This window comes from Marmota marmota, unplaced genomic scaffold, assembly GCF_001458135.2.
Source record: "Marmota marmota marmota unplaced genomic scaffold, marMar, whole genome shotgun sequence".
Lineage (NCBI taxonomy): Eukaryota > Metazoa > Chordata > Mammalia > Rodentia > Sciuridae > Marmota > Marmota marmota.
Genome location: NW_025999932.1, coordinates 41,867,669 through 41,885,943, shown reverse-complemented (window position 1 = coordinate 41,885,943; position 18,275 = coordinate 41,867,669). Strand labels below are relative to the sequence as shown.

Below are 18,275 nucleotides of genomic sequence, written 5' to 3'. Positions count from 1 at the left end.
GCGGCGCCGGGCCGGGCCGGGCCGGGTAGGACCCGGCGGGGCGGGGCCGAGCAGGGCGGGCCGCTGGCGCAGGGCCCGGCCTCCCGGCTCCGGGCTGCGGGCTGCCCCTCCTGCGGGGTCCCGCAGAGTCGGGGATCAGGGGGCGCGGACTTCTCTCTCGGCGGCCTCGTGGGCGGAGATGGCCCTGGTTGGTCGTGGCCCCTCTGGGAGTGGCCGCCTGGGCTACCTTGGAGGCGCGGGGGCAGTCCCAGGAGAGAATTGGGACGTCGTCCTTGGAAGTCCACCTCCTTAGGGGACAGTTAGGCCAACTGCATGAACACAGGGCCCGAAGCTAGTAGGTGCTAGAATGTTTGTTGAATGAATGAATAAATGAATGGGTAATAGAGGCCATTTAAGATCTCTCTCTTCCAGACTCCACCCTTGTTCTCCCTCCCAGACACACACACACACACACACACACACACCATGATAGGGTTTTGTTTGCAGCCCCTTTGTATGTTGAAAGAGCTCAAGAGTCTAGTAGTGAGATTCCTATCCACATTTACCTCATCTTTATTTTTTTTGGGGGGGTGGGGGGGGTTTCCTGCTGCCGCCAGGCTGAAGTTTAAGTGCAACATTACTCTTGTTTGCCCTGTGAATTCAGGCTAATTCTGATGGTGTAACCTTTAAAGACCAGTTTACTGCCGGTGGTTCTGTGCTCCCAGAGCTGTAGATTAAAGCTTTACAACCGAAATCTAAAGTAAAACCTGTGCCTTATGCATGAGGATTTAACTTGGTAAAGCAGATTGTTTTCAACGGAAGACGCCAGGCCTGTGCATCTTTTGGACAGAGGCATGAAATGGATGGTTGCTGGACAGAGTTGGTCTCCAAGTCTGAGCAAAGGCACCTGGAATCCATTATCCCATCCAGTTGAGTGGAAGTCCAGCTGAAGCTTGGGGTTTGGCTGGAAACGCTTGCAGACTTGATGAGGCAATTCCTTTTAGACAAAGAAATTACGTTGGTTTGATTAACTGAGCAAAAAGCTGAATCTGCAATCATCATACTGAATTCTTGCAAAACCAAGAAGTATTGTCATAGAGAACTCTGAGGTTCAAACTCTACTCAGAGCTTTATGTACAATCTGAGGCTTCAGTGATCCTTAAAATTCTCTTACTTGGGTATTACATAACTTAGCTGTGATTAGGGCACCAAAATGCCAGTGTGCCATCAAATTGGAACCATTTTTCATGTAGATCTATGTTTTCCCTATTTATTTTTACTAAAAAAAAAAAGTTGTGGCACAAATTGACATTGAAAAACGAATTTTGATTGATATTACAGCACACATGGTTCTGTGTTCCTAGGAGATCAAATTTTCCTTCTCAAAGTATCAGACCTACTTGCTGACACAGTGAAAATATCTAGATGTGTGGCTCTTTCTAATGACTGAAGGAACCAGAGTTCAGTTGTTAATTGATCTCAGTTGGCAACTTATCTGACTGCAAAATAAGAGCAAAGTAAGATTAATTTGCACGGCTGTTTTATCCATTAAGCTTGGTAGACTCTGTGTCTGCCACCTCTAGCTGTTTTCAAGACCACTAAAAAATGTTTGGGACCTATAACAAAAATTTTGGCTCTTAAATAAGAAAAGAAAATGGGGAAATTGGGAAAATGCTGTTTAAATATCTAGTAAATGTAACCAGTCACTGCAGTTCAACTCAACTCAAATTTCAGAGCTACATTTAAATTATATTTAATGTGCGATATGAGTGTATTTAATAGGTTCTGATATAGCATGGGGTGGCGGGGGGCTCTGAAAGTGCCTGGCGCCTATGAGGGTTTTTAAATGGCCCAACTAAATTTGTAATGAAAGGTTTCCAAACCAAGCCACAATAAATGTTTGTTTTCAATTGGTTGGAGAGACTTTTGGTTAACTTTACTGTAAATGGGTCAGCATCCAAAAAGAAAAATGAGATTCTCTTTCAAAAAGAATCTCTATAAATCCTAAATCTCATTTTCCCAATTACAAGTCCAATATGATTATACTTTGATAGAAGTAACTTGCAGAAGACATCTTATTCAGTGTGAAATTCAGTAAATGGGAACATATTTAGGGATTCCAAATGAAAATTCAAACTTCCCCTTTAATTGTATGCAGACCTTCAGTATCATTATTAGCTGGCAGCTATGGGGCAAATTAACATTTTTTCCTCCCAGATAGCAGATTAATAAAGAAACAGAAAAATGGAATACTCATTTTGTGATTGTATAGTAGTAACTCCTCCAGAATGGGAGGGAAATTTAAATTACAGAGTTCCAGGTTGCCTTGCCAGTATCTTAATACAGGGAAAGCCATCCCCTGACATCTTTGAGCCTCATGTTTGAAGTGAACCCTGTCAATTGCAGAATTGCTATTGTTCCCATTCCTTTCCCAGCAATAGATTCAGGTTTATGTGAGTCGTCCCATTGGGATTGCACTGGCTCTTTCAAAACAATAGAAACCCAAAGCTCTCAGATATGGATGTATCAGTATTATGAACAGCCAGGTATTCATGAGCTCTGAAAGTCCCAAAATAATATTGATTCACTAGAGAATATCCTCAGAAAGGTTTTTGTGTCATGTGCTTCAAGCTCTACATGCTGATAATTTGTATTTGTCTGCAAGTAAAAAACAAAAAACATTCCGCTTGATATCTATGCTAGACTAATAATTCATTTACTGGCTCCTGAATTCACTTGTTGACTTTGCTGGAAATAGAGCTAAAATGACTAACTATGACAAATTATTTGGAGGGCAGAGAAGGGTAAATGTCACACTTTGTTCCAGTAACTTTATTAATATCTGTATTATTTACTTAATCTGAGCTTGACCTGGTCTTTAGTACTGAAGACTGACACAAATAAAGTTATCTTACGCAATTCGTAGACTGATTTTTGTCCTTGTCTGGTCAAGAGCAACAGCCTATTATTCCCTTGCAGTGTGACTAAGTAAGGTGAGGGTAGGTACAAGTGTAACTGAGGATAGGTACAGGCTTATCAAGAACAGAGATTGAATGGCTTTATTCCTTGGTCATTGACAAATATACTTTTCTACTAAGAGAAATGTAGGGATAACCCTTTCTCCTTTAAGAAGTACTAATACAGCCAGGTACGGTGGCGCACACCTGTAGTGGTCGCAGCAGCTTGGGAGGCTGAGAATAGGAGGATCACAAGTTCAAAGCCAGCCTCAGCAATAGTGAGGCATTAAGCAACTCAGTGAGACCCTGTCTTTAAGTAAAATACAAAATAGGGCTGGGGATGTGGCTCAGTGGTTAAGTGCCCCTGAGTTCAATCCCTGGTATACCCTCCCCCGCCCCAATAAAAAAGTACTAATACAAAAATAAGATGTTTCCTAGATCTGGACTTTATTCTTCCTAAAATGAAATTGTATGCTTATTGATTCTCCAAAGAACATGTGTTATCTGCCACATTTAAATTTTGTGCCAGGCTTTGCTACACTTTAATACCTGAAAGAGACACAAAGCCTGCCCAGGTGGGGCCTCCAGTTTAGTGAAGAGACAGACATTAAACACATAGTAACAGAAATAAATAAAACGCTATAAATGATCATATGTAGTGATTATATGTACTGTCAAGAAAAAAGTTCATGGCCATACAAGTGACTGGTGAAGTAGAAGAGGAAAGGCTTAGAATGTAACAGGAAAACTGAGAACAAATTGTTGCCTGATTCATAATAAAATGAGGGAATTCTTGTTAAAAGTTGAAAGTTTTTATTTACATGAACATAGAACATAACTCCATATTATGTACAAATGCAACCTGTGTTTTCCAGTTTTAACATATAATGAATTTTACAGGAAGGTCACTACAATGAAAATCAAAGGAAGATTGTACTTTCTTTGTTAGAAACATTACTAAAACTTGTTTAGCATATCCCAAAATTTCATCCTTGATGACAGCACTGCTCATTTTTAAAAAAAATACTAATATGATATACCTTCAGTGTGTTTAGCCCACATTCTATAATGTTGATTATATTTTAAAATGTCAACACATTTAATCAAAATCCAAAATTGTATTTTGTGATTTCCACCACCAGTAAATGTTTTGTCAATATATTTACTCTACCAGTATGTTTCTCCCTGCCCTGTGAGGGGTGTGTGTGTGTTATTTAACTTATTTTGATTACAGCTTATCTTCTGCTGAACCTAATGAGGGAATAGTGAATCCTTTGCTGTTTTTCATTCTCTTTCTTCTCCCTTTTTATTTGCTAAGTCATTGGTTTTTCTGATGCTTCACCAGAAAATGTGCTTGTTCCATTGACTGGTTTGGTTTTAAGGACCACTTAAACATAGACCTAGTGGGACATTCTGATTACCACTGTGCTCTTGGTTTGAGAAGACCCCAGGAGGTAGGTAGGATTGTGTTCCTGCAGATAAAGCAGTGGCTTTCTTTTGCCAGAGAATGCAGAGATTTCTCCAAAGTTCAAGTTTCAGTAAGGCTGAGGGATGTTATTCCAGCATGCTGTTTCCCTCAGATCCATCCACTGTTGCTGGGTGCTTCGGTTATTCCAAGGATTTCTACTGCACTGACTTTCAAAAACTTAACATATGAAAGGGTTTGAGAAAATGCCTGTGCTCTCTGATCCTGCTTGGGCTTCACAGGTGCAGGAGAGCTAAAAATCGAGAGTGTAAAACACCAAGGCTCTGTAAAGAATTATATACTAGCTCTTGCTCAGGTTAACAAACTTTGAATCTCAGTTTCTCAATTACAGAGTGGAAATCATCATCATACTTGCTTTATACTGAGATGTGCGTGCTGGAGATAATAGATGTGGACTGCCTATTGGTGCTTGGCATGGAATGTGCTTTTAACAGATAGAAGCAATTATCAATATCATCTCCAAAACCTCTGTATTAGTTTGTATTTGTGCCTCATCTGTGCCTAAAATTGAAAACTACCAAGTTCATTGAGTTACGTGGGTGTTAATAGGTTGTGGATAAATTTTTTTCAAACCTATCTCAATCCTTTATAATTAACTTTATTCATCTATATCTGTCAATAAGAAAGAGGGAGACCAAATCTGTCTCATTCACAGTAGAATCCCCAGCACCTAGCTCAATGCCTAGTAGTTCTCAATAAGTGTTTATTGAATCAATAAACCTAATTTTACTTTTTCCCATTCTCTCATAGAGGCCGCAAGAAGAGAAATATCCTGTAGGACCATGGCTGTTGGCACTGTTCGTTTTTGTTGTCTGTGGCTCAGGTATGGTATTTCACTGAATTTATATCCCATGTTCTCCACTGTCCTTCAAAACGTTTTATTCACCAAGTAAATAAAAAATAATTTGGTCTGGGATTGAAGTTAATCACTGCCTTAAGCCTTAATCTTTGTTTAGATTCTGTTCCAAATATGGGTAAAGATAGATCTGTTACACTGTCAAACATAATCATAAAATAATTACACTGAGCAATTAAGTTGACTCTATACACGAAAGAGTTCAGTTAACTCACTCTGTAGACATAGCCTGAAAAACAACATGTGGAACAGAAAGTGGAATACCAAGATAAGTCCACATTCCAAAGAGTGGGGGAGGTGGCTGCCTTATGAGAGTTCTGTAGATCCCCTGGATAGAACTGAGCCTTCAACCTGAGCCATAAAATGCAGGTCACTTGCCACTGGAAGGTGGCAAGTGCAGAGAGCTGAACTTACAGGACTCCCAGAGGAGATGAGTGAAAGCATCATGCAGTGTTCCTAGTTACATGTTGTTAGTGGGGGTTCAGCATGGGTCCTAGTCCCCGTATGTTGGGTCTCTGTAATTCTGGTATGTGGAGGTCACTTCTAAACATGGGGCATGCCTTCAGGATCCCCATCCCTTCCATCATCTCTCAGTTGCTGAGGACAAAGAAGGTGAGAATTCCAGGTCTCCCAGCATAGGCTCAGGCCTCCAGCCAAGACATCCCAATGACAAAAAAGCCCATCACAAACAACCCATCAGTTCCTTCATCTTCAGGATACCACTTTTCAAAGGAAACCAAAGCTCTTAAGAGGAAGGAGGGATCTAAAGTACTTGGTGTTATTGTTGATTGTAGTTGAAATATTTTAAAGTGGACTTGCCATTCCAAGATGAGAAAATCATTCACTCAAAGAAATAAAGCTCTACCTCATTCCCAAGCTATGTCCTTGAAGAAAATCCTTTGCTCAATGTAGGAATCCCTCATCACTCTTTTTAATAGTTATTTACCCGATCTCTGAATACTTCTGGAAATGGGGTGTTCACTTCTTCAATAAGCAATTCCATGCCTATTAATTCTACTAGAAACATCTCCCCTGTTTTTGAACTACAGTTCAAAACAGTTGTTTGGGCTTGGGTCCTAGAATAACACAGCATGGACTCATTCTCTTCTGGACATCTTGGATCTTCAGCTATTTTGAAAATGTCTGCCTCGTGGTTCCTTCCTTCTGCAGACTAAATTCCTGGTTCTCTCAACCTTGCCTCATAAGATGAGGTTTCTAAACACCACCACCCGCCCCCATATATGTTCAATGACTCTCTCAAAGTATAGCATTGGCAGAAGGTGGTCTAGAAGTGGTGTAATTGCCACAGAGACCTAGCATTGTCATAGCTCTGGATTTCACCACTCTGCTTCTATTAATATAACCGAGGCCTACTTTTTAACTGTCATACTTTTTTTTTAATGGCCCTTATCAGCCAACTAAGTCCCACTCAGCTCTTCCTCACAGAAACTTGCTGCAAATATCAAAGATGCATCTATGTCTATGTGTATCTCCTTGTCCCAAGGTCTCCCCTATATATATATTTTTTTCCTTATGGCCATCATCAGCATTTGAAATTATGTCATTTACTTAATTATTATCCATCCCCCCCATACACAAAGGCAGTATTTACATTATACTAAGTTTGTTGATCCTAGGATAGTATTTGCCATAAAGTGGGTGCTACAGACAGATGGATAACTAGTTCACTTTTTTTGAGACCTAATGTAAAGCTTCATAATTATTTCTGATAAAAAGTATTGTTAACTGTCGGTTGTCTTTCCACAGAATGTCCATAAAGTTTGGAAACATAAACAAGCATGCATAACAAATGGCTTACTAATATTACCTTATAATATGCAGTGTGACTGGTGACATTACATGATATATTCATTGTGTTATCCACCATTAACAATACATAGCTGATATCACCGGACAAAATTACAAGGAATGTGGTAATTTAATGCAGCCTTTCCATCAGTACCTATGTAATCAGCTGTGAGGTATTGCTTCCCATTTCTCTCTGATTTTTCACCCCCACACACACACAAAAAAAAACCTGTCCCTTTAGCATGCCACAGGAAAATTAGAAAAAAAAAAACAATATAAAAAGTTATCTCTGTTTTTAGGTTTTATGACCAGTCTGTACATAGCTTGTGAACCTTGAGCCTTTTATCTAATTCTTCTTCTCTCTCCCAGTTTTATAGCCTCTGAAAGAATATCAGACCTCCATATCACTAAAGAAAAGTCTGGACTCAAGAGAAGTCCAGGGGATACAATCTCCTTCTGATTGACTTTGAACCTTAAGTAAAACTCATTCAAACAATTGTCTTTAGGGTCTGCTGGGTGCCTGGCACCGTGCTGGGCTTTGGAAATGCAAATCCCCTCCTTGGGAGCTTGCAGGTGCCTGGAGAGGCAGAGAAGGGAGCTGTCAGGTGCAGCCCAGGGAGACAGCACCAGGTAGTGACCCTAGTGCTTGGCCTATTTGGATAAGGGACTTCTGCCTCTTGGGGGGCCCAAAGAGAAAGCTTCCTAGAGGAGGTGCTGTTTGAGTTGAGTTTTGGAACAACCAACCAGACAAAGCGGGTGGGGAAAGAGATTCCAAAGAAGGGAAGCTGAAGTGGTGCCAGCACTGAGGTTTGATGGCAGGCCAGGCCAGGCAAGTAGGAAACCCAGTGGAGGGGCAGCTAAGCCTGGGGATCGTGGTGATCACATGTCCCTATTGTCCTCAATCTAAAGAGATACAGAGCCAATATTTGTGTCATTTTTGGTTTCAAGATACCTAGTAACTCTATGAAGCCTTCCCCAATCTGCCCTCTTAGGAGGCCTATGAGGCACAATGCCAGCAGAGCCTTTTTGTCCTGCTTCTTTCTCAAAATCCATGCTAGTTTTCAAAGTCCATCTCTTCTTTTTCAAAAGGCTTGCAGACCTTCTTTAAATTATATGGCCTTACAATTTTTCTAGCAGAATTACATCTTTCTTTCTTGGGTAAATTGGTACATTTGCTGATAACAATTTTTTGGAACTCTTCAAGAAGTTTCTCAGGAATCAAGTACATTGGCTCTGATATCCCCTCCTTAGGTTTGCATGGACCTTGGGATGTGAGGCTTCAGGGCTGGGAGATTTGGACTGAAGAGTCTAAGAGGAGATCCCACCTATTGATTGTCCACACCCCTCCCTTACTGCCCAGTGCTTTATTATATTTTATTTTTTCAGTACTGGGAACCCAAGTCCCTGTGAGTGCTAGAGAAGCACTTTACCACGGGGCTACACCCCAGGCCTTCTACTGTTCTTTTAACCGTGCTTCTTTAAGCCCTTCTAGTTAGAAGACCATTTTGCTTTTCAGAGGGACTAGACATAAACAGGAGTCGAGTTGTCTTACTTTCACTACCGGCTTTAAACGCACCACTGTGACCCCTAAGCCTGGGCCTCATTCCTTTTCAAATCTTAATGAAAAATAATCTACTTCTGCCCTTTTTTCTTTTTTGCTAGCATTTTTTTTTCAAGCCTCTGCTTAAGTTGGGCATCGTTCTCACAGAAATGTGTCACTCTTATCAGTTTGTCCTTGGTACTGTGCCCTTCCTTCTATCTTTGTACAAGTCCTTTTCTAAACAGAACATGTCATGAAAAACACAATAGCTCCTTTAGATTTCTCCCAGTTGCCACCTCTCTGGAATTAGTCACAGTTCATTTCATCTTGCAAAGCCTACTCCTTTAGGGGGAGTCACAGTCCACAAGCTCCTACCCATCTTTTCTCTACATTTTAAAGAATGCAATTTCCTCAAGTCCTACCATGTAGCAGCTACTCTGCTTTAGCTAATGAGGCTTCCTGTAAGCACTAGGCAGCTTGAAGCCCTCCTCTTGGGGGTGTCTGGCCTCTTTTCCACTTCTGTCATCCAAAGTAGGAACGATCTGCTCCCTCCCACACCTGTGTGACCTGACCGTCTACAGTAAGCACACTAATCCTGCTCTTACCTGCCAGGCTCACACAAAGTGCACTGGAGCTTCTTGGGGGGATCCCCACGTCCCTGAAGACCAATACTCCTTCCTGTCCCTTCCCATCTGCTCTCTCTCTCCTTTGAGCATGATACTCTCCTATGCCGGGCAAATGTACCATCTCACCAAGTTCTAGTGACATCTTGGAGGTCATACTGCCTTCTTTGAGCTCATGTGATTACTCTTATTTTGAATATTTTCCTAGACACTGAATTAAAAAATGAAATCTGATATGAATGAAGATGTCAATCATTGATCGAAATCTCTGGGAAGTCTCGTGGCATTCATTACCTTACTCTATTAACCCACTTTTCTAATTGGTGATTGGCTGGGTAAAGTGCTCTTTTTAGAAATAGTGCCAGTGTGCCTGGGGTAAATAAATATTCAGGTCAGGCAAGTAGTAAGAAATGCACATTTTTCTCTATTTTTCTAGCTATATTCTGGTAGAGAATCAAGACTGACAGAAGTTGGCACTTAAGAATGTGTCCACTTATTGGTCACTCTTACTTGATTTTAAATGGAAAAACAGATTAACAAACCTGTAAAAAGTCTGTTGAACCTTTTGTTATGAAGAGTCACATGCTGCCAACCCTCTTTTGGCCTTGGCTTCTCAGCTTCTTTTTTGTGGCCTGCATTGTTCTCTGCACATGCCTTTCATGCCAATGGTGCTGAAAAGAGGGCAAGGTTATGAAAAGGAAGAAAAATCAGAAGAACAATGAGGGGACAGAGTCCAGGCACTCAGAGACCTCTGGCACAAACATGCACCCAGGAAGGCCATCCCCTGGCTGAGAAAACAGATGGAGTTTCAGACCTCCTGGGGCTGCCCATGGCCCCCACTTCTGAATCCAGCTAGTCCTCCTCTTCCTTCTAGCTCCAACGCTTGGCCTCTAATGCATTACCCTGGAGAGAGGGGGTTTAGTGAGGTTATCTTAACTATGCCCTCTTCTGAGTAAGTAAATTTCCACTTTCCCTGATTGCAAAAGCTCTCTCAGGCAAGACACTTCTCTGACCAATTGGCAGTAGTGGGATAAGAGGCCTCAGCCGGAAGGATACTTTTGGAATCTGCCAGATTTGGGTTCAAAGCTGGATTTACTGTCAGCTGAATGACCTTGGACAAGTTATTTACAAATCCTCTTGGTATTGATTTTTCTTATCAAGAAAATGGAGATAAGAAGCCCCACAAAGGCTGTCAGGCATTGAATGGTTTGTGGGATCTAAGTATAGGCCCATCACAAACTTAAAAACTGTAGCTACAGTTACCACCTCTGTCTTCTTAGTCCTTGTGGAAAATGGAGACTCCAAGGACTGTTGGTTGCACATTGGGGCACCTTCCATCCTCCCAGGCTGTGCACTTGATTGGTAGAACCAGCCTTAAACAATGGGCTTGATCTGTCAGAAGCCATAGGTCTGCCTCTTCACTCCAAAGCATTCAGTGATAGCACTATTTACTCCATATAATGAACTCCAGCATCCTCCCCACACAGAAAGAAGGAAGCACCCACATGCAGATAAAAATCAGAGAATTGCATTTGTACTTTAAGTTGAGCATCAAAAATAAAATGTGGGTTTCATTTCCTTAAAGCAACCCTAACATGCAGCTGTTTTGTATAGATGTTTTCTTTGTTAGATGCAAAACAGTGGGAACAGAATATTCTTGAGATGTGCCATGTCCAATCAGAATATCTGAGAGTCATATCTTGTTTTGTTGCATTTTGTTTAATTTAGTGGTCAGTTTTAAATGTAAAACCTCTTTCTCAATCAAGTGCCTGCTCTCTTAACCCGGGATTTTGTTTTGGTTGAGCCTGTTGAACTGACTGGATTTGTCTCTACTTGATCTCCTGAAATCCAGATCCACAGAGAACTCCGAGGAATTTAAGTGCCTCCTTAAGAAATTTTGCCCATTTTCTCTTCTCTTGTTATGAAAGGATTATCTTCTGTTTCTGCAGGCAGCAGAGCCTCTCCCCAGATAAGCAGCTCCCCCTGACTGTCAGTCCCAGGTTTCAAAACCTACCCTTTGGAGAATGGTTGGATAGCTTCTGAAGGGTGCTTGCTTTATCTTGAGACTCAGAGACAAGCAAGATCTGGAATGTCTGTCTGAGACTGTTCCTTGCAAAGATACTGTAACACATACACCAACTGCTGTCTTCCCCAGGCCATCAGTGAACTACTGTTTGTACCCCAAGCCCTAACTCCTGCGGTTTTCCCCGCCCCCTCTCCCTATGGTCCTCATGGAGGCCTTATTGAGGTAGATTCTCAGGCCACACCAAGACTCAATGGGAAAGTGGGTAGTGGTTGATTAGTAACCTCTGTCACGACCAGGTATGGCCGGAAGGGCCCCTTCCACCCCTTTGCTATCCATTGCCTAAACATTTTATGTTAGAGCCTTGATACTCACAGACCAACTCCTTAGGTGCTTTCACCTTTTCTTTTTGAGCGGAATGCCCACTGGACTTGGTGGAATTAGGTCTTTTCCTTAATTTGCTGTTCAGACAATCTTGTCATGTACAGGCAGCATATACATGTTTCTAGTGGTCTCTTAGTACTGTTGTGTCCTCTGAGCCCACGCAGGGATACTGTACGTTGACAGGGAGCAGCCATCTGAGACACTGTCTTTGCAACATGATTATATCTTCCTCTGTCCTTACGCCTCAATTAAGGTTTCAACTGGGATCAAGGGAGCCACCATTTAAGTCCTGTCATCCTTTGATTCTCCGAGGGAATATGTTAAACACCAGCCATGCCCTAGTTCTCCCTCAGGTTATTTCTCCCCCATGTATTCCTAATTTTAATTCTATTTCTCCTCTCTGGCCAACCCTGATATTCTTTTTCTAATTAGAGATTATGAGAATTGTTATGGTTCCCAAAGCCAGGGTATTCTTGAAACTAACAAGCTTCCCCATCAAAGGGAGACCTCCCAGGTGACAGAATTATCTAGTGACCATTATTTTCTTCATCATTTTCCCTATTGTACAGTACAGATTTGTCAACGAACATATATTACTTTTATAACCAGAGTAAAAATTAAGTGCTTTTTTAAAAACAAAAAAACCTGGATGAGTGGTTTTAGTCTTTTTTTTTTTTTAAAGCTGAAGAACATTTTGTTCAAATCTTAAAGGGGAACAAATTAAAGAGCAGCTGTGGTGGTTGAAGTGGGGTGTGTGTGGGGGGGTGTGTGTGTGCATGCGTATGGTGTATATCCTTGTGTTGCTGGATATTCTGACATTCTCATCTGCACCAAGGAGCACCCATCTGGACCTTCTTGCCCATCAAATAGAAAACTGGGCCTGGCCTTTGTCATGACAAAGTGAAGCCTTTTCGGCAAAGAACCTGCCCGGTTTGTTTGGGGCTATCCATCCTGATCAGCTCCACTCTTTCTGGGTGGGGACATTCTTTTGTCTGTCAGTTAACAGACTGTACTCTCCTCCTGTGCTCTCTAGGGACTCTGCCTGCAGGAGCTGGGGTTGGTAGAGACAGATATCATGTCACAGGCAGGCCCGTTTTCAGGACACCCTTTTCAGAACAGATGTGAAGAAGATGTTTTGCAGGACCTGAGCTCCTCCTGCTCAGCCTCCTACATCAGGTGGTCCAGCTCCCTCCTTTCCCGGATGCCATGGAGGGACCCCTGCCCTTGGTTTCTGAAAGGGTACACCCTCACCCTCCTGAAGATTGGCTATTTTTGTTAAGGATGATGTGGAGTCACAAGTCATGGGTGTGCCAGAAACACATGGGAGGTCAGAGAGCTATTTCTTCTGATGCTCTCTGTCCCTCACTCCTTGTGTGGCCCTTATGTGGACACCAGTTTTTTTATGGTGACTATCTTTGAGCCCATGGTTGAGAAGGCAGAATAGAACCATTTGTAACAGCTGAGAATATTTCCTTTGTGAACTGCTGCCAGCTCTCTGAAATCTTCCAGGAACACACAATTGAGGAAGGTCTCTGTTTGGGGATGTGTTGGTTCAAAGCCATCAAGTGAACCTGTACATTGGTCATGAGAGAAGTTAGAAGGTTGCTAAGAACTCCAAATCCAGGGCCAGACTGCCTGGGCTGGAATTTGTTTCTGCTACCTACTTACCGCCTGTGTGGCCTTGTCCAAGTTACTTAGGCCCACTCTGAACCTCAGCTCTGCCATGCTCTAGAGAGGATGGGACTGGTTCCCAACTCTTGGAGTCCTCGTGACTGTTAATCCTGAGGGTTAGTATTTAACCTGTGAAGTGGTGAATCGAGTCATGCTGAGGGTCTTTTGAATGTTTGCCCTTAACTACCTCCCTGAAAATGTTCTGACCAAGATTCTGAGTGCTTACAGGGAAAGAAGGGAACATGCCTACCTTTGCTGTGTGGTGGTGAGACAGCACGTGGTTGGGGGCATAACTCCAGGATGTTGAGGGACCTGCCTGAGTCCAGACCAGCTGCCTGTAAACCAGAGGATCAGTGGTGTCAGTCACCTTCACAGGGACAACCAAAACCTCTTCTTTATTTCTAGAAAGAACTCTGTAAACTAGCCCTTGGGTGTGAGCAAGAGTCAGTCATACTGTTTTGGCTGCTGTGTCTTGGGGACTTGCTTTTGTAAGGCCAGGCCATGTTTTATTCCAGTCATACGATCCTTACAAAGAGGCTGTTACACTCTTTTCCAGACCGTAAAACTAAGGTTATAGAGGAAATCGGCCAACATCTAGAGCTAAAGAATGAGAGAGCTAGTACCCAGACCTCGCTCTTCTAAGACTCCAAAGCCCATCTGCTTCTTATTATTTCCACATTCCCTCATTCTTACTATTTCCTTAAAAGTACTATGGAGCAAAAGTTTTCCACTAACTTTAGACCTCTAGCATATGACTGTGTATTGAAAAGAGCTCCTGTTAAAACATTCCCTATTTTCCTCTGCCAGAAAAGTGCTTTTTCTAGAAGTTCCAGATGTCCAGCCATCCGAGGTTTACTCCCAGATGGAGAAAACCTTATCCCAGCCATAGATTGTGTCTTGATTGGGCCACCAGCGCCTCCACTCCCCTCTCTCTTTTCTGGACCCTTGCTCCAGGACAGACTTGAATTCACCCACCATGTTTGCAGGTTGACCACATAAACACTGGCCTTTCCTGGAGACTGACAGAACTTTCTCGGAACTGTGACCCCCAGAGGGAGTCACCTCCTGCAACCAGCAAATGGGGTGCTTGAGGAACGGGACAGCCCCGGAGGAAAGACAGAGGCCATTCATCTGCCCTGGAGCCCTGCCTCAGGATCCAAGATGGACAGTCTAGAGAAGACATTTCACCAGCCATTGACTTCCTCAAGGTGACCTGCAGCCTCCTTGTTATGTGCCACCCTCTGCCTGGTACCCAGTGGAGCACTTAGGATTGTGTAGGCTCTCTTTCTTGGATGAACATTTTCGCTATTTTAATGTGGATAGAAGGCATCCCATTCTTTGCTAATAGTAGGTGCATTTTATAACACCTTCCTGCCCTAACCTGTCTCTGGCATCTCTCTTTATTCCCTTTCCTCCATCTCTGGAGAAGCTACCAAGAAATGCCACCAGAAAATGTTATCTTGCCTTTGATTTTCTTTGTGCTGATCTCTCAGAGAGCTTTAACGATCCACGTTTGCCACGCATGTCTCCTAACATTTCTGCCTGTCTCTCAGGGAGCCTGTACTTTTTTTTTTTTTTTACTAGTTCTTTTATCGTTTTCATTTTTTCTTAATGAAAAATAAAGCTTGATTTTTACGGTTGTCTTATCCTCCTAAAGGATATTCCACTAGTCTGTCTTAATCTTTCTTCTCAGTAACTCCCTTGATCTCTTTTATCATCAACTATTTATTTTCAATAAAAGTGGCTTTATGAAGCCTCCCATTATCTGGCAGGGCCCCAGCTTCTGACAGTGTCCTATGGGATCCACTTGTTACGTCATCCCTGTTTCCTTCTGGCATGCCTTTGCAGCTGGGGGGTAGGCCAGTCTCCAGGGTAGGAGTGGGTTGGAACGACACAGTCACAGGCTTTGAGGACTTTACAGTCTGTCCTGACTTGGCTTCTCCTCCGAGGACTAAGCTCTTGGGACATTTGGCCTGAAGGTAGCCATTTGAGGCTGACTCTTTTGGTTTGCAAAGTAGTCATTTGAGGTTTTTAAAATGTATTTTCCTCTGTGCTCTTTGCAGTTATTCACCTTTCATTCATTCAATAGATATTTGCAAGGGATCTGTTTTGTGCCATATATGGTCTCTCTTATCCCGCAGTTTAGTCTAGTGGGAAAGAAAGATGAGTTAATCAAGGAATTACCCCCAAACCATGTAAAAATCTAGCTATGAAAGTGTTTGAAAGAGAGGTGCACACATCTATGAAAGCATATAAGGTGAAGGTATACCTTTGAATAAGTGCTTCTCTAAGTGTGACCTCCAGACCAACAGCCTCAACATTCCTGTGCACCTGTTAGAAATACAGATGTCAGTCCCCACCCCAGACCCCATTGGATGATAAACTCGGGGGCCAGTGGGGGGGGGGTGGCATCTGATTTTTTTAATTTAACATAGCCCCAAGGGACATTTAGATGCAAGCTCAAGTTTGAGAACCTCTGCTTCAAGGGGTCAAAGAAGGTTTCTCTTCCTTCTTACAAAGGAAGCTAGGCTATGGGGTAGGTGAAAGAAGGTCTTTCAGAGAAAGAATGGCATGTGTTAAAGCCCTGTGGTAAGACCAAGGAGCTTTATGAAGGAGTAACCCCAAGCAAGTGGAAAGAGTGGTACAAAATGAATCTGGACAGGTCGACAGGGGCCAGAATCTGCAGGTCAAGGAGGCCTCATCAAGGGCTGGGCAGTAGGAAGCTTATGATATGCTTTAAACACAGGAGTGACATCATATAATTTGCTTTTACTTAAAGAATAATTCTAACCACAGTGTGGAGAAACTGTTGAAGAGGAGCAAGAGCAGACCAGCTGGAGGTTATTACAGGGGTCTAGGGAAAGATGTCAGTAACTTGGACTTGGATGGTATCTACAGGGATGGAAAGGGGAGCACATAATCCCAAGATTCTTAGGTAAAATCCACAGGTCTTGGTCAGGGTCATTTTACATACAAGATGGAGGATAGTGCACCACTTTTGTCAGTGGAAGAGAACATGAGAAGAAAGATCCTGTTGAGTTTGAGGTGCTTTTGAGCCGCCCTAGTAAGGACAGCAGTTAGATGGTAGAAGGTGGGAGTCTAGGGCTCAGAGGAGAAGCAGGGGCTGGAGATGCACGTCCATGAGTCAGGCATCAGCAGTGGAGTGGCCACCGACACTGTGGGTCAGGACCTGGCGCTTTGGAAGAAAGAAGAATGTGAGGAAACGAAGAAAACCAGTGAGGCTCACCGGGGAACTTAAGTGCTCAAGCTCTGTGGCCAGGTGGAGGAAGGGGATCCCAGAAGACACACTTAGAGGAAAGAGCCAGAGAAAAGGAGGACCACCAGAAACCAGGGACGACAGAGGGGACCTTCCAGGAGGGAATGCTCAAGTCAGAAGGAGAGTAAGGCCAGACGAAGCTAAGGGTGGCCTGTTACACAAGGGATGCCAAGGTCACGACTTGTGACGGCAGGAAACGAGATTTCAATGAGGGAAGGGACCGAAGCTAGAATGTGGAGGACTGAGACCAGAATAGAAGTAAAGAAATTGAGAGTATGTTGGCAGCTCTTTAGCAGTGGTTGAGAAGAGGAAGAGAACACTTCAGGAATGAGAGTTGTGGGGTCAGGCAGACTGTTCTGGTTTGTCCGAGTTGGGTGTGGGAGTGGTTCTAGCGTGCTGAAGCTAAGAGCTTGAAGAAACCTGAGCTGTAGTCACCTAAGTTCCCCGTCCCAGAGCCAGGAACCCAATGCAGGTGGACGGGTGCAAAGGCCTGTTCATTCTGGTAATTTCTGCTCTCCTGGGGAACTCTTCTGAACCTCTGGGTGTGGCCTGCCCAGGGCTTGGTCCCCTGGCCTGGAATGCCTGCAGTCCCTCCCTTCCTTGGCTTCTCTCCTGCCTCCTGTCCTGCCGCCCTCAGCCCCTCTCCTGCAGCCTGCTCCACTGTTTTCTCAGCTTGTTCACCCACTGTTAAGTTATTAACTTGTCAGGCTTCCTTTCCCTCTTTGAACTCCCTGTTGGCTCCCTTCCTGAACCTTCACTGCCTCGGAAAGTCAGCATTTAGAAGGCCAGGGTTGCTTTGCAGGTCAGTATTGACAGGCACACAAAATTACAATTAATTAATTGGTATAAAATGAGGAAAGCTTCTTCAAGACATTGATACAATGGAAAAAGGAACAATAAGCCCACCATCTGTCCATTGTCTTAGGTGTGAACTTAAAGTAGAGTTCATTCAAAGCAATTTCTCCAAAAGGGGTAAGTTTTAAAGAGTCACCTATAAATACATTAAAAAACCACTGGATTTTTACATGCTCATTATGGATTCAATTAGAATCAGAAATTATCTTTAATTTTTAAAGCAGACTCAAAGAGGTAGGGAAGTTGTTTTAATGGACATCTCACTACTCTGAGACTTGCACATTTTCTCTAAGATTCTTTAGAAAGATTTGCAGCAGTTCCTTAAAGAGAATTGAGTGGCTTTATCATTACCTAGAACCTCTGACGTCTTGAATGAACAATGTGGAGTATGATGGATTTAGACACAGGCTGGTTCCTATTTAACCTACAGCCCATTTCTTGTCTAAGGACAAAATTAAGGGAGAGGTAACATTTTTGAGCATCTGGCATGAACAGACCACATACCTGTGTCATCATATTTATTCCTTGGGGTACTTACTTTCCACAGTTTTATAAACAGAGAACACAGGGCTGAGAACTGTGGTAATTCCCTAAGGCTCACACTTTATAGAGTGGCAGACAATTAAGAGCTGGTCTTCAGGGGCCAGGGTTATGGCTCAGTGGTAGAGCACTTGCCTAGCATGCGTGAGGTTTTGGGTTGATCCCCGGTACCACATAAAAATAAAAACAAAATAAAGGTATTATGTCCATCTACAACTAAAAAAAAAAAAAAAAGGCATGGTCATTCCTGTTATCACATGGTCAAGTAAATCTCT

At 42.9% G+C, this 18,275-nt stretch overlaps 1 protein-coding gene and 1 long non-coding RNA gene across 3 annotated transcripts in view; one reads left to right on the top strand and one right to left on the bottom strand.

The window, feature by feature from the left end:
* Positions 1-42: 42 nt before the first annotated feature.
* LOC125616164 overlaps positions 43-18,275 on the bottom strand; it is a 37,192-nt gene continuing 18,959 nt past the window's right edge. The window contains exons 2-4 of the long non-coding RNA XR_007346812.1: positions 13,579-13,663; positions 9,793-9,921; positions 43-976 (exon numbers count right to left, since the gene is read on the bottom strand). This is a non-coding gene — a long non-coding RNA (uncharacterized LOC125616164). The remainder of the gene's footprint in view (positions 977-9,792; positions 9,922-13,578; positions 13,664-18,275) is intronic.
* The window catches only part of LOC107140811, a 16,961-nt gene continuing 3,812 nt past the window's right edge, over positions 5,127-18,275 (top strand). Inside the window, exons 1-2 of one of the 2 annotated variants that reach the window (XR_007346810.1) lie at positions 5,127-5,245; positions 14,315-14,536. Coding sequence is in view for 1 of the 2 variants with exons in the window: in XM_048800952.1 (XP_048656909.1) it covers positions 5,205-5,245; positions 14,381-14,536 (197 nt within the window). In the remaining variant the exon portion in view is untranslated. The remainder of the gene's footprint in view (positions 5,246-14,314; positions 14,537-18,275) is intronic. The other variant, XM_048800952.1, reaches the window with a different exon arrangement.